The 14558-nt window shown below is 43.2% G+C and overlaps 1 protein-coding gene across 2 annotated transcripts in view; it reads left to right on the top strand.

Annotated features, from left to right (window-relative positions):
• The window catches only part of PIP5K1C (phosphatidylinositol-4-phosphate 5-kinase type 1 gamma), a 633992-nt gene extending 621791 nt beyond the window's left edge, over nucleotides 1–12201 (top strand). For both annotated transcript variants that reach the window (XM_073685093.1, XM_073685062.1), the window contains one exon: nucleotides 8975–12201. In XM_073685093.1, the coding sequence (XP_073541194.1) occupies nucleotides 8975–8977 (3 nt within the window). In that variant the 3' untranslated portion in view covers nucleotides 8978–12201. The remainder of the gene's footprint in view (nucleotides 1–8974) is intronic.
• Nucleotides 12202–14558: the final 2357 nt, after the last annotated feature.

The raw sequence follows: 14558 nt of genomic DNA, 5'->3' as shown, positions 1-14558 counted from the left end.
AGCAGCACTGTATGTATAGCCCCGTCCCTTATTACATAGCATCCTCTTTTGTTATGTATACCCCCAGGGCCGGCGCCAGCACCTGGCGTACCCGGGCAAGTGCTGGGGCCCTGGACCATCAGCGGCACCCATTCACTGGTGGGGCAAGGCCGCTCCCCCAGGATTTGTGCTGCTTGATTGCCAGCACTTCACCAGACATGGCCGCTCGCTGTGCAGCTGTATCTGGTAGTAATGACACAGCAGGGTCAGCCCTGCACCTTTAATTGTGCTTTTGTGTCACCCCCGCCATGTCACTGCGCACTGCCACGTCACTGTGCACTGCTCGTGGCCATGTCTGGAAAGTGACAGCACTCAAACAGCGCCGGCGGCCCTGGCCTGCACAGATGCTGGGGGAGCAGCCCGTGCACCGAAAGTGAGTGGGTCCCTCTGATGGTCCAGGGCCATGTCTGTCGTGGCCATCAGACACACGCTGGTGGCCCTGGACAGCCATATGCCTGAGCAGCTGAATGGGACACAGGCCGGGGGCAGGTGAGTGAGGCTTGTTGCTGGCTTCCCCAATCCCCATATTAAAAATATTTCTAGTATGCGTGTGTGTGCATGAATGCATGATGCGAATATCTCTATATGTCAGTGTATATGACTGTGTATATATATTTATGTCAGTTTTATGTGTTTTTGTGTTCAAAAATGGACGTATGTCTGTATGTGTGCTTATCTGTGTACCATGTGCATGTGTGTATGTGTGTGCATGCCTGCATGTGCGCGCATGCCTGCGTAACGTGTGTGTGCGCATGTCTGAGTACTGTGTGTGCGCGCATGTCTGCGTACCGTGCGTGTGCGCATGTCTGTGTACCGTGTGTGTGTGCATGTCTGCGTATCGTGTGCACATGCATGTCTGCATTTTGTGTGTGTGTATACATGTTTGCCTACTGTGCGTGTACGTGCATGTCTGCCTACTATGCATGTGTGCATGTTTGCATATGTGAAGGATGAGGGGACAGCCTGGGTCCTGTGTTGTATACCTATATTTTTCCACTGTATCTGTGCATCATGAATGGTGGTATGTGTTAAAGAGGCCCACTGAGACTCTTTCCCCCGAGACCCACGAAAACCTGGAGCCGGCCCTGTATACCCCCGTCCCTTATTATGTATAACTCTGTCCCTTATTATATGGTATCCTCTATTGTTATGTTTACCGCTGTATGTAAGAGAAAAAAATTGGCATCTACAGATGTTCACCAGAGCACCTGTGTGTTCATCACGTGACCTGTCACATGACCCCCCAAAAATATCATGTAACATGTCATGTGATACATTTACTGCTGGGGGGCCCATGTACCCTAAACTGCAATCCACCCCTGGTAGTAATGGCTTCGGATGGGCCCATCAGAGCGAGACGCTTGAGGAGTTCGTACCTTCTGCCGCCCCTTCCCTCTCTCCTCCCTCGGTAACTTCACTACTGACTACATAGAATGACTTGTCATATTTCAAGTGTCTAAATGAAATGTAGGAAACCGTGATCATTTAAGTGGCAAACACAACTGCCAACATAACCACAACAAAAGTAGACAGCTGGCCCAACATCTAATCAGTTAAATTAATTTCATAGTGATATATGTGGTTTCAGGCAATATAACTGCCACATCTGTAAGCACCAACTGTGTTTGAATGCTATAATATGTCTAAATGGGGAGAAGAAAAGTGGCACTCACCAGTCCTTTCAAAATACACAGTCTTTATTCACAGCGTTTAAAAATCGTCAGCAAGGGGGAGAAAGTACCACGGAGCTTTCTCCCTCCTTGCTGCCGATTTTTAAACGCTGTAAATAAAGACTGGATTTTAAAAGGACTGGTGAGTGCCACTTTTCTTCTTCTCCCCATTTTTTGGTGCAGCTTGTGGATATTTGAACACCCGGTATCCTGTGACTATTACTGCTCTGTTTGAAAAAGAAGTCGACATACAGATACTCAGGTTGTTAGTGCGGGCATATCTCTTTTCTTCATGGTTCTATGTCTCCTTTTATAGTTTTGTGTGAATATTCTCGATGGAGTTATAGTTTAATCTACTTTTCTCAGTGTCCAGTTTAGAGTTTTGTGGGTCCAAACAATGACATTGCCTATCAATGCTTCTCCATTTCTCTGTTGTTGTTTTACTATGGGATGAAAGGAGAGGAGCTTATTTAAGAGGGAGGTGCTGAATTTTTTTTGTATGTGTGTATCTTTAACATTTCAATATTTCTTTAAATGCTGGTATTGTCAATTTATATTCTTCTTCATCTGAGTTATAATTTTTCTTAATGTGATTGCATATAAAGTTTTATAGAAGACCACAACAAAAATGACGTAGTTACTTACCGGTAACAGGATTTCTCTGAGCCCAGGACAGCACCACGGAGAGAGGGGATCCTCCCTTCAAGGACAGGACACCTACAGATAAAAAAGGGTGGTACCTCTCCCCGCATCAGTTGTTTACAGAGAACGAGAGGACCTCCAGGTTAATGCAGCAACAAAAATCATCATTGTCTTCTTTGTATTGAACACCCTGTGATCAAACAATTAACAAATAAGTGTTCTCACCATGCGTGCAGGGAGGGAATATATGGGTGCTGTCATGGGCTCAGAGAAATCCCGTTACCGGTAAGTAACTACGTCTTTCTCCCTCCCCCATAACAGCACCACGGAGAGAATTACAGAGAATTGAACTTTAGGGAGGGACCACCGCTTCCAGAACCCTTCTACCAAAGGTGAGATCAGAGGAAGAGGTTAGGTCTTACCTATAATGTTTGAAAAAAGTAGAAGGGGATGACCAAGTTGCAGCTTTACATATCTGCTCTATGGAGACACCTGCTTTTTCCGCCCAGGAGGTTGCTATTGCCCTTGTTGAATGAGCCTTCAATCCCTCCAGAGCCGTTTCCCCTCTTGATGAATATTCTAGGGAAATGGCGTCTCTTATCCATCTTGCCAGTGTGGCCTGCGAGGCTTTCAACCCCTTACAAGGATCCTGAAAACATACAAACAGACACCTATTCTTCCTACAGTCCTGGGTGGCTGCCAGGTATTATATTAGACACCTCCTCACATCTAGGGTTTGGAGGTCTTTTTCTCCTTTGTTTTTGGGATTGGAGCAGAAGGAAGGAAGGGTGACTTCTCGGGATCTATGAAATCGAGAGGCCACCTTGGGTAAATAGGCTGGGTCAGGTCTGAGAACTACCCTGTCCTCCAGAATTTGTGTAAAGAGCAATCCTGCCAATAGGGCCTGGATATCACTAACCCTGCGGGCCGATGTTAATGCCACTAAAAGGTATGTTTTCAGAGATAGTATTTTAAGTGGCGCACAGTCTAAGGGTCCAAAGGGGGTTGGTCAAGGCCACAATAATTAAATTTAAGTCCCAGGGTGGAAGTTTTTGACTATCGATAGGTCTGGATCTGGCCGAAGCTTTGATGAACCTGGCTATCCATTGGTCACCAGCCAGATCACAAGCATATAGTGCCCCCAACGCTGCGACCTGGACCTTTAGGGTGCTAGTGGCCAATCGTTGCTCTAACTCCTAGAACTCAAGGGTGGTCGGTACTAGGGCCTTTCCCACCGCTCTAGACCCTGAAAAAGACAGGAACTTTCTCCAAGTTTTTCCATAGAGCTAAGTAGTAACCGGCTTCCTACTCTGGAGTGGGGTGGAAATTAGGTTTGGGGAAAAACCTTTATCTTTTAGGAGAGCCCTCTCAAATTCCAAGCCGTCAAACGCAAGCTTGAAATTTGAGGATGACACACCGGTCCCTGGGAGAGAAGGTCTGGAATCTCTGGAAGCACCCAAGGGTCGGTGATGGATATCTTCCTCAGCCAGGAAAACCTCGTCCTCTTTGGCCAAAAGGGGGCGATTGGTATTACTCTTTCCCTGTCCTCCCTGATCTTTCTCAGGACCGCAGGTATCAGGACCATCGGGGGAAAGGCATAAGCTAGATTCTGATCCCATGGGATCATGAAAGCATCCAATTCGAGGGGATTCCCTTCCGGGTCTATTGAGCAGAAGGTTTCTACTTTTTTGTTCCGGTTGTTGGCGAACAAGTCTATGATAGGAAGACCCCACATTTGTACAATCTGATCGAAAATGGACTGGCTTAGCTCCCATTTGCCCTCTCTTAATTTGGTTCGATTCAGAAAATCCGCTTTGCGATTCTCTATCCCTCTTATGTGTAGTGCTGGTAAAGACATAAGATTGACCTCGGCTATCTGGAAGATGAGGTTTGTCACTTCCATCAAAGGGTGGGAACGGGTTCCTCCCTTGTGGTTCAGATACGGAACTACTACCTGATTGTCCGAGAACACTCTTACATGATGACCTTTGAGGAAATCTAAGAACTCTATCAGGGTAAATTTTACTGCCAATAATTCCTTCATATTTGAGAACACCACTCTTAGCTCTTTTGTCCAGACACCCTGAGCTATCTTGTTTTTTAAATGTTCCCCCCAGCCACTGGGACTGAGAGACCCTGCCCACCCAGTGAATACCATTGGATAAATTGCTTATGTTCATCCACCACCCCAGGGAAAGAACAACCCTTGGAGACAGAGTTAGCTGACTTTCTAAACGCCCTCCTAGGGAAACTTCGGCTGCTAAAATTTCCCATTGTAGGTCCCTGGTGTGAATTTGGGCCCACTGGACTGCTGGGATGCAGGAGGTCAAAGAGCCCAGTAGGGACATGGCCTTCCATAGGGTCATAGAGGGGTGATCTATTGCTTGAGACATCTGTCCCATAATCCTCTATCTTTTCCTCTGGGAGTCAACAGTCTTGTCTCTGTGAGTCCAGGATCAGACCCAAAAATTCCTGCACCTGTTTTGGCTCGGTCTTTGATTTTTTTAGGTTCAAAAGCCAACCTAATTTTGTTAAGGTAGTCATGACCAAACTTAGCTGACTTTTGCAGTGGTGAAAGGAGTTGCCCACCACCAAGAAGTTGTCCAAGTATGGGACAATTAAGATGTCTTGCTCCCTCAGGTGTGCCATTGCTTCCGCAATTAACTTGGTGAACACCCGAGGAGCAATGGCGAGACCGAACGGGAGCGCGGTGTACTGATAATGTCTGATATTTCCCTCTATAGAGACCGCTACCATGAGGAATTTTCGGAAGTCCTTGTGAATGGGAACATGGGTGTAAGTGTCCCTTAAGTCCAGAACCATCATGAAACAACCCGGAAACAAAACTCTCACAGCCGTGTTTATTGTTTCCATTTTGAATGTCGGAATTTTTAGAAATGTGTTCAGTCTCTTCAAGTTTATGATAGTCCTAAAGGATTTGTCTGGTTTCCTCACCAGAAACAACGGGGAGTAAAATCCTTCTACTTTTTCTTGAAGGTGGACTTCCTGTAGTACAGCTTTTGTTACAAGACCTAGAACCTCCTGCTCTACGAATGACTGCTCTATGTTTGAGGACTGTAGGGGAGTCACTACATAGTTTGGTTCTGGGATGGAAAGGAACTCTAATTTTATACCCGTTTCTATCAAATTTAGAATCCACACACTGTTGGAAATATTTTCCCAGGCCGGGAGAAACAGGGATAGTCTTCCTCCCACCTGGGGAAAAACCTCATTGGGAAGGCTTTCTGTCATGATGGGAAGGGTTATTGAACATGAAACCCCTGTCCCTCTGTTTCTTATCATCCCATCTATCCTGGTTTTTTGGGGGCTTCCTTCGAATGAATTTCTTCCTCCGAAAAGACAATTGATATGAAGGGATAGCGGGGATGGGAAAACGTTTTTTACTATCCCCGCCTTATCAAGTATATCGTTCAGGGCTGATCCAAACAAAAACTCCCCCTCACAGGGAATAGAGCATAGTCTGGACTTTGCTTGGAGGTCTCCTGGCCAACATTTGAGCCAAAGGGCTCGACGAGGGGCATTGGAGAAGGCTGCCGACTTGGCCACCAATCTAATCCAATCAGCAGATGCATCTGCCAAGAACGCAGACGCCCCCCGCATTAAGGGAATGGTGTCTAGAATTTTTTCTCTAGATACTTTATTCTGAAGTTGAGTTTCCAATTGACTCAACCAGACCATCATCGACCTAGGGTTGCAAGTTGCGGCGACCACAAGTTTTAGGCCCCCCCGCAGCTTCCCAGGATCCTTTAAGGAAAGTGTCTGCTTTTTTATCTAAAGGATCTTTTAACACTCCCATATCTTCAAAGGGAAGGGCAAATTTTTTGGACGCTTTAGCAATGGCTACATCTAGTTTCGGGGCCTTTTCCCAGAATGAACAGACTGGATTGTCAAAAGGATACTTTCTTTTTGGAATAGAAATACTTTTCCTCTCAGGTCTTTTCCATTCTCTTTTGATTAGAGATTGAATCTTGTCATTAAGAGGAAAAGACCTACGCCTTTTAAGATCCAGCCCACCAAACATTATGTCCTGAATGTTTTTTTCTGGCTTAGGATCAACTAATCCCATGATGGATCTAACCACCTTACCCAGGCTATCTGTCTCCTCTATGGGGAAGCAACTACGACCCCTGCTTTCCTCTGGGGAAGAGAAGGAGGATTCTGAGGAATCTGCATCAGATAGTTCCCCTGCTGCAGTGTCAGACCCAGATCCCGGGGAACAGTCTCTGGACTTCTTAGGTTTCTTGACTCTACCTCGCAAGGATTTAAAGGTACTCTCAAACTGTGATTTAATTATAAAACGCAGTTCAGAGGCAAACCTAGGGGACTCTTCACAGACTGTCTGCTGAATGCATGAACTGCAGAGCCTCTTCACCCATGTAAAGGGCAACTCTTCACTGCAGAGTGCACAGATTCTATGCTTGGTCTTGCTAGCACTCTTTCCCATCTAAAAAAGTGAGAGGAAAAAGGGGCTAATTATAATCTGAACTTTCACAAAGTCCACTTACCAATCCTGACGCGAGCAAGGGTACCGGTTTAGGAAAAGGGATCACATCCGCTGTGGATTTCCCTTTGCTGTATGGGGATTTGATCACGGTGGAATCTTTGCTGTACCTGGATTTTGCAGAACGTCCACTTCCACTGCTGCCGCGACCATGGTGCTGAGAAACCTCATGGTGCTGGGAGACATCACGCTGCTGTGGCTCCTGTTGTCTCCGCTTCTGCCACTGGTGTTATTGCTGCAGTGGTGGATCTGGATCTGGGCTCTACTCAGCCAGGCTCAGCTGTCCCTGAGACCGCTCTTCTCTGGACTCCATTCTCATAGAGAGGACCGCCGGAGAACAGCTCAGAGCCTTATCCCTGGCTCTTTTTATGCAGAGCAGTCTCCGGCATCCTCCCAGCATTTATCGGCGTTCTGTACTGGGTTACTTCCGGTCACGCCCCTCTGATCGCGTCATTAGGCCGCGCGCCCGGCGTGTCCCCCGGCATGAGCAGTTGGACGAACCAGAAGCAGCCGCGCTCCTGCACCCACTCTGTTGGCCTGCCAGACCCAGCAGTGGGGCTTCAGTGCGCTGCACCAGCCGAGGCAGGGGACCCCCATTGCCTGGATTGGCCTGGCCAGGCCTGGGAAGTCTTCTGGAATCTTCTTTTCTTCAGGTACCACCTTACTGAAGGTTCCCCGTCAAGGACAGTAAACCAACTGATGCGGGGAGAGGTACCGCCCTTTTTATCTGTAGGTTTCCTGTCCTTGAAGGGCGGATCCCCTCTCTCCGTGGTGCTGTCATGGGGGAGGGAGAAACACCACTTCAAATGTGAGGATAACAGATGACAATACTATCTACATTTTAAAAGGCCATATTATTTTTGTTTAGGTATCCTTTATCTCAGAATCAATTGTAGGTGAGGAGAGAAAGCTTGGCTTGTGTGTAGTTTTAAGTACAAATTTGTATAAAATAAATAGCACATGTTTAAAAAAAACAAAAAAAAAAACAACTGTATTTTTAAGAATATGATCACCAGGTTTTGGAAGGTGTTGTCCATTACTATAAAAAATCCTTACAAATAGGCCAATGGCTGTGCTGAAATTAAAAAACAAAACACCAAACAAAAAAACCCTCAGATGCTGCCGGTGTTTAACGTTTTTAAAGAAGACCTGTCGCTTGCTAAAAATAAGATTCTGGTACACACTTTCCAGTCTTATTTAGCGTTTCTTCTCTGGGAGTGTGGACTTGAACCCCACCCAGATGCTGCCAATCACAACACAGCATTTTATCTAACAGTCTATCAGCCTCAGAGGCGTCTGGGAGGGAGGGGTGAAGGCATACACCCTGAGAAGACTGTGAAGAAATGACCAGTTTGACTTAAAAGCAGAAATTTAACATACTGAAAAGCAGAAATTTCACATAATTCACTCCAGGAGAAATAAATGTGACTATCTCTTCAATGGAGTGACTCAGTGCAAAACGATAAACCACGCCAGTATTAATAGAGAGCAAAGATTTTTACAAGCTATTTAACAGAATTTCTTTTTAGCAAGTGAGCGGTAAAAATTCAATGGCAAGTCCATGGAAGAAATAACTGTGGTGCTAGTTTTGGGTCTTATGCAAATGACAGAAGTGACCTGTAGGGTTGCATTTATATGGTTGTTTTTGTAACACTAATACAGATTTACATGTGTATTTGAGTATCATATTAACCTTAAGTATTAACCCTAGAACGCATGACCATAAAAAGCTACAATTTCACATACCTGGGGCCTTTTAGGCCCGTGTGCAAATAACATGGAATAACTCAAACAAAAATGACAAACAACTATATACCTGAGGAATACCTAGAGTTTCAAAATTCTAAGTAAAGCAATCTTGCAGAAAATAGAAAAGAATTAACAGGGCGGGCCTGCAAGGCCACAGGTATGCGTTCTAGGGTTAACTTGCTAAAGTATAATAAAAATTATATTGTGGTACAGTGTTAGAATACGTTTGTCTTTTTTGGCATACAAGTATTTACGTTGCTGAAGTATACTAATTATTATACAAACTTTGCCTAGAAACAGTTTTCTAACCCTGCTACACCTGTAAGTTAGATCTTTTTTTTTCTCCTTCCAGTAATTACTATGCAGATACCCGACAAAAAGAAACCTTGATACCTTTTGGGTCCCTTCACCCCAGCCTCAGAAACAAACTATAAATGGAAGTGATGATCAACAATGGATGAAAGGATGTTACCGGACTTCTATAATCTACTATGCTGTTATGTGCATTTGTAGTATAATACCTTCCTTGGTGTAGGAGTGCTTTGCCAAACATACAATTTAATTTTCAGTTTGTGCATTTTCTTGTCAGCTGCCGAATCTGACCTTGACTAGGGACAGAAGCTTATCTGCTGCACCATCGTGGTAATCCTGAACAATTTCTAAAGGGGGAATATCTACAATGTCTAAGATGCGCTCTTGAGATGAACACAAGCATTGTTCTGGTGATGGTAGACGGTTCCTCTACACTACAAAAATGATGCACCTGTTGGACCTTTTATGCTGCATCTCTTGCTAGGTTTCATTACAACACTGCTCTTTGTTTTGTATATTTTGATATTTATCCTTTTTAGTATTATTTATATTGCCTAGAGTGAACTGGTGATAGGAGTGTTAAGGACTACATACATTTTACATTTAACTGTTGTTGACTGTTTACATTGTAGGACAAGTTCAGTGAGCAGGATATAGAACCTATCGCATACATTATTTTATTTTTTTGCACTACCACATTTATAGCAATGGCTTTAGACTACTGGAGTCTGAATGCATGAAACATTATACTAGACAAGCAAAAGTTGAATCTTTCTGTGTTTTATTTGGCTTTGTGAGAGGCTAGCATGATCATCTTTAGTGGTTCTTAATGGATTTGGAGACCTCTGTTTTTGACTTTCAAAATGTTTTCCATCGTTTGCCTTTATGGACATCGACATATTTCAGGAACATCTAGTTTTCTACCCCAATTTCAGTTTTTTTAAGAGTAGTCTGGTTTCTATATTTTAATGTAAACATAAAATCATTTTTTATTCCTTAAGAATCCACTATATTAGGGGGAAAAAGCAATCAGATTTCTTTCCGCCAACAGCAAGTGTTAAATCATTTCTATAAGCCTTCAGTGGCAAATGCTGTATTAACACTTTATTTAAAGGCATTTAGATATATTTTTGGAGTACTGTTTTTGTCATAAAAAAGTGAAATTATCAGGACAATTATGATACACTTTAAAGCTGCATTCCGCAAAAGTCTCTTCTTTATAATTTTATTGCGGCAGCGCTAGTTTTTTAAAAAAATTTAAGTTGCTTGGTTTTAATATTTATTCACTTTTTATCTTACTGTGGGATATAGATTTCTCTGAATTGTGTACGTGACCAATATCTTATGTGTATCTTGTGGAGGGCTTCAGGAATCCTGGGCAATGACATGGAAAGTAGCATAGTGACCATATTAATATATAACACGCCCACATGAAAATAATGTGTGCACCCTGATGCTGCTAAATTAAAATTTTAGTCTTAAAATTTACTTTTAAACTGTATTGAACAACTCATGTGCATCTTAAGTAATACATTTAAAAAAAAAAAAAAAAGTTCTAAACTCACATTGGTGATTTGCTACCATGATACGTTTCAGCTCTTGTAAATGAGGTGCATCATAGAACTATATTTGTTTTATTAGTATTAATTTCCCATACAGTTCATTATGTTTATATTTATCTAGATTTTGTTGTGTTTTAGTATCATTGGTGTAATCCAAGCCTTAAAGGGGATCTGTCACCCCCCCCCTCCCGGGGACATATATAACCTATTAATACAGTGGTGGAAATAATTATTTGATCCCTTGCTGTTTTTGAAAGTTTGCCCACTGACAAAGACATGAACAGTCTATAATTATAAGGGTAGGTTAATTTTAACATTGAGAGATAGAATATCCAAAAAAAAATCAAGAAAATCAGATTGTATAAATGAGATATTTTTTTTGCATTTTGCAGTGAGAAATAAGTATTTGATCCCCTACAAACCATTATGAGTTCTGGCTCCTACAGACCAGTTAGACGCTCCTAATCAACTTGTTGCCTGCATTAAAGACAGCTGTCTTACATAAAAGACTCCTATCCACAGACTCACTTAATCCGTCAGACTCTAACCTCTACAACATGGGCAAGACCAAAGAGCTTTCTAAGGATGTCAGGGACAAGATCATAGACCTGTGCAAAGCTGGAATGGGCTACAAAACCATAAGTAAGATGCTGGGTGAGAAGGAGACAACTGTTGGTGCAATAGTAAAAAAATGTAAGAAATACAAAATGACTGTCAATCGACATCGATCTGGGGCACCATGCAAAATATCACCTCGTGGGGTATCCTTGATCATTAGAAAGGTTAGAAATCAGCCTAAAACTACACGGGGGGAACTTGTTAATGATCTCAAGGCAGCTGGGACCACAATCACCAAGAAAACCATTGGTAACACATTACGCCTTAAAGGTTTAAAATCCTGCAGTGCCCGCAAGGTCCCCCTGCTCAAGAAGGCACATGTGCAGGCCATTCTGAAGTTGAACATGTGCAGGCCCGTGAACACCTGGATGATTCTGTGCGTTATTGGGAGAAGGTGCTGTGGTCAGATGAGACAAAAATTTAGCTCTTTGGCATTAACTCAACTCGCTGTGTTTGGAGGAAAAAAGAAGGATGAGTACAACCCTAAGAACATCGTCCTAACCGTGAAGCATGGTCAGGGAAAAATTATACTTTGGGGGTGCTTTTCTGCAAAGGGGACATGACGACTGCACCGTACTGAAGGGAAGATGGATGGGGTCATGTATCGTGAGATTTTGGCCAACAACCTCCTTCCCTCAGTAAGAGCATTGAAGATGGGTCATGGCTGGGTCTTCCAGCAAGACAATGACCTAAAACATACTGCCAACGCAACAAAGGAGTGGCTCAAAAAGAAGCACAGTAAGGTCATGGAGTGGCCTAGCCAGTCTCCAGACCTTAATCCCATAGAAAACCTATGGAGGGAGTTGAAGCTCCGAGTTGCCAAGCGACAGCCTCAAAATCTTAATGATTTAGAGATGATCTGCAAAGAGGAGTGGACCAAAATTCCTCCTGACATGTGCGCAAACCTCATTAACTACAAAAAACATCTGACTGCTGTGCTTGCCACAAAGTATTAAGTGTTGTTTGCCAGAGGAATCAAATACTTATTTCTCACTGCAAAATGCAAATAAATTTATCTAATTTATACAATGTAATTTTCTGGATGTTTTGGGGGGATTTTCTATCTTTCAATGTTAAAATTAACCTACCCTTAAAATTATAGACTGTTCATGTCTTTGTCAGTGGGCAAACTTACAAAAACAGCAAGGGATCAAATACTTTTTTCCCTCACTGTATGGGCATACAGGTGATAGAAAAGTTAAACTAGTCCTATCTGTATGCCTCACATTTGCGGTCTTGTTGTTGAGAAATCATATTTTATTTCTGTATGCTAATGATTTCTTCCAGGTTCCGGGGCCTGCGGTGCCTGGAAGAAATCTTTGCCTCCTGTCTTCATTATCATACCACCCCCTACTTCCGTCAGCAACATAGTGCCCTTTGATGTGTAAGGGTGGCACCCGCACCTGCGACCTGCAATAGCTTGATTTTAGAGCACCTATTCCGCCCTTGTATGCGCATTGGCTTCAGCATTCTTCTGCGCAGGTGACAGCGAGCCACTTCTACTTCCATTGCAGAGACCTCCGGCGTGCGCTGCGATAAGGTGTTCTCCCCACTATGCATATATGGGTGACAGTTGCATCAAAAACTGTATGGTTCCTAACTATGCAGGGAGGAAGGAAGTGAAGAGAGATATTATCGTTGTCACACTTGCCTGTGCAGAAGAACGCTGAAGTCAATGCCCATAGAAGGGCTTAAATGGTACTGTATAATCGTGCTATTTCAGGTTGCAGGTGCAGGGATTCCGGGGCCATACCATTTTTGATGCACCTGTAGCACATATATGCATGGTGGGGAGAGCACCTAATCGCCATACGCGCTGGAGGTCACTGCAATGGAAGTAGCAATGACTCGCTGGCACCTGGGCAGAAGAACCCTGAAGCCAATGCCCATACAAGGGCGGAATAGGTACTCTAAAATAATGCTATTGCAGGTCACAGGCGCTGGATTCCAGGGCCATCATTACATGTCAAAGGGCACTGTGATGCTGATGGGAGGGGGGTGGTATGATAATGAAGACAGGAGGCAGAGATTTCTTCCAGGCACCGCAGGCCCCGGAACCTGCATACAGAAATAAAATACGATTTCTTAACAAGACTGCAAATATGAGGCATGAAGGTAGAAATGTTAAACTAGTCTTATCATCTGTGTGCATGTATTAATAGGTTCAACACGTACCAGTGGATGACAGATTCCTTTTAAAAGATTGGATATGATTAAGCAGGTTGTAAATTGATGTAAATATGTTTAACTTTGTGTTTTGTTGTGTCTGTGTCTTTCTTTCCTGATGGCTGCTATAATATAGTGAATTTATTAATTATCCTACTGTATTAAAGCATTATGCTCATGTGTTTTGTTACTTTTGTTGTGCCTTAGGTTGTGGCTGATCTCATTACACTGTAAGAGTAGAAAGGTTACCATAGCCATGAGTTATTATCTGCAGATGCAGACCAATTGCAGGTTCAGCTAGACTTGGTGAGATGTGCTGACAGTCTGAAGTCTGTGGTGATCTTACCAGGAGTTGGAGTCGGAGTCGTGGAGTCGGAGTCTTTGTCCATTTTGGTGGAGTCGGAATCGGAGTCGGTATAAAATGGACCAACTCCAACTCCTAAAATATGTAATAAATTGGGTACAGTAGTTCAATGCAGTTTGTGGGGAATATTTTTTTCATAAGAATTTGGGAAAGTTATGAAATGTCCTATAAATGTCTGTCCTATTCCTGATCTAAGGGTCTAGACTTTTAGCTGAGATTAGTCTGTACTACAGTAAATTTATCACTTAAACATGAGCCATGTATGAGGGAGGTGGAGTCGTGGAGTCAGAGTCCTGGAGTCGGTGTCCATTTGGTGGAGTCGGAATCGGAGTCGGTATAAAATGGACCGATTCCAACTCCTAAAATATATAATAAATTGGGTACAGTAATTCTATGCCTTTTGTAGGGAATATTTTTTCATAAGAATTTGGGAAAGTTATGAAATGTCCTATAAATGTCTGTCCTATTCCTGATCTAAGGGTCTAGACCTTTAGTTGAGATGAATCTGTGCTACAGTAAATTTATCACTTAAACATGAGCCATGTATGAAGGAGTCGGAATCGTGGAGACGGTGTCATGGAAATTGAGAAGTCGGAGTTGGAGGTTTGGCTTGCTGACTCCACACCACAGCACTGGATTATACAACTCTCCATGTTGAGGACACATGCACAAATGCTTCCAAGCATGTAAGGCACATCTGTCAGCATTCTGCAGGTAAAAACTATAAATAAATGTTGTCTTAAATGACTCCAAAAGTGAATAAGATAACATTTCACTGCTTTTGTTGTCAAGTGCAATACATGTAATACAACTCTAACAGCAGAGATACTAAAACAGATTAACTTGCCGTATATGTTGGAAAGGATGATCTGGCGCATCTCAACAAATTTGTGAAGTTGGCTGAAAAGGGGGAT

The sequence above is a fragment of the Phyllobates terribilis genome, unplaced genomic scaffold (genome assembly GCF_046119375.1).
Source record: "Phyllobates terribilis strain yellow unplaced genomic scaffold, ASM4611937v1 Scaffold_1__5_contigs__length_1240528914, whole genome shotgun sequence".
NCBI lineage: Eukaryota > Metazoa > Chordata > Amphibia > Anura > Dendrobatidae > Phyllobates > Phyllobates terribilis.
This window is presented reverse-complemented; position numbering and strand designations above follow the sequence as displayed.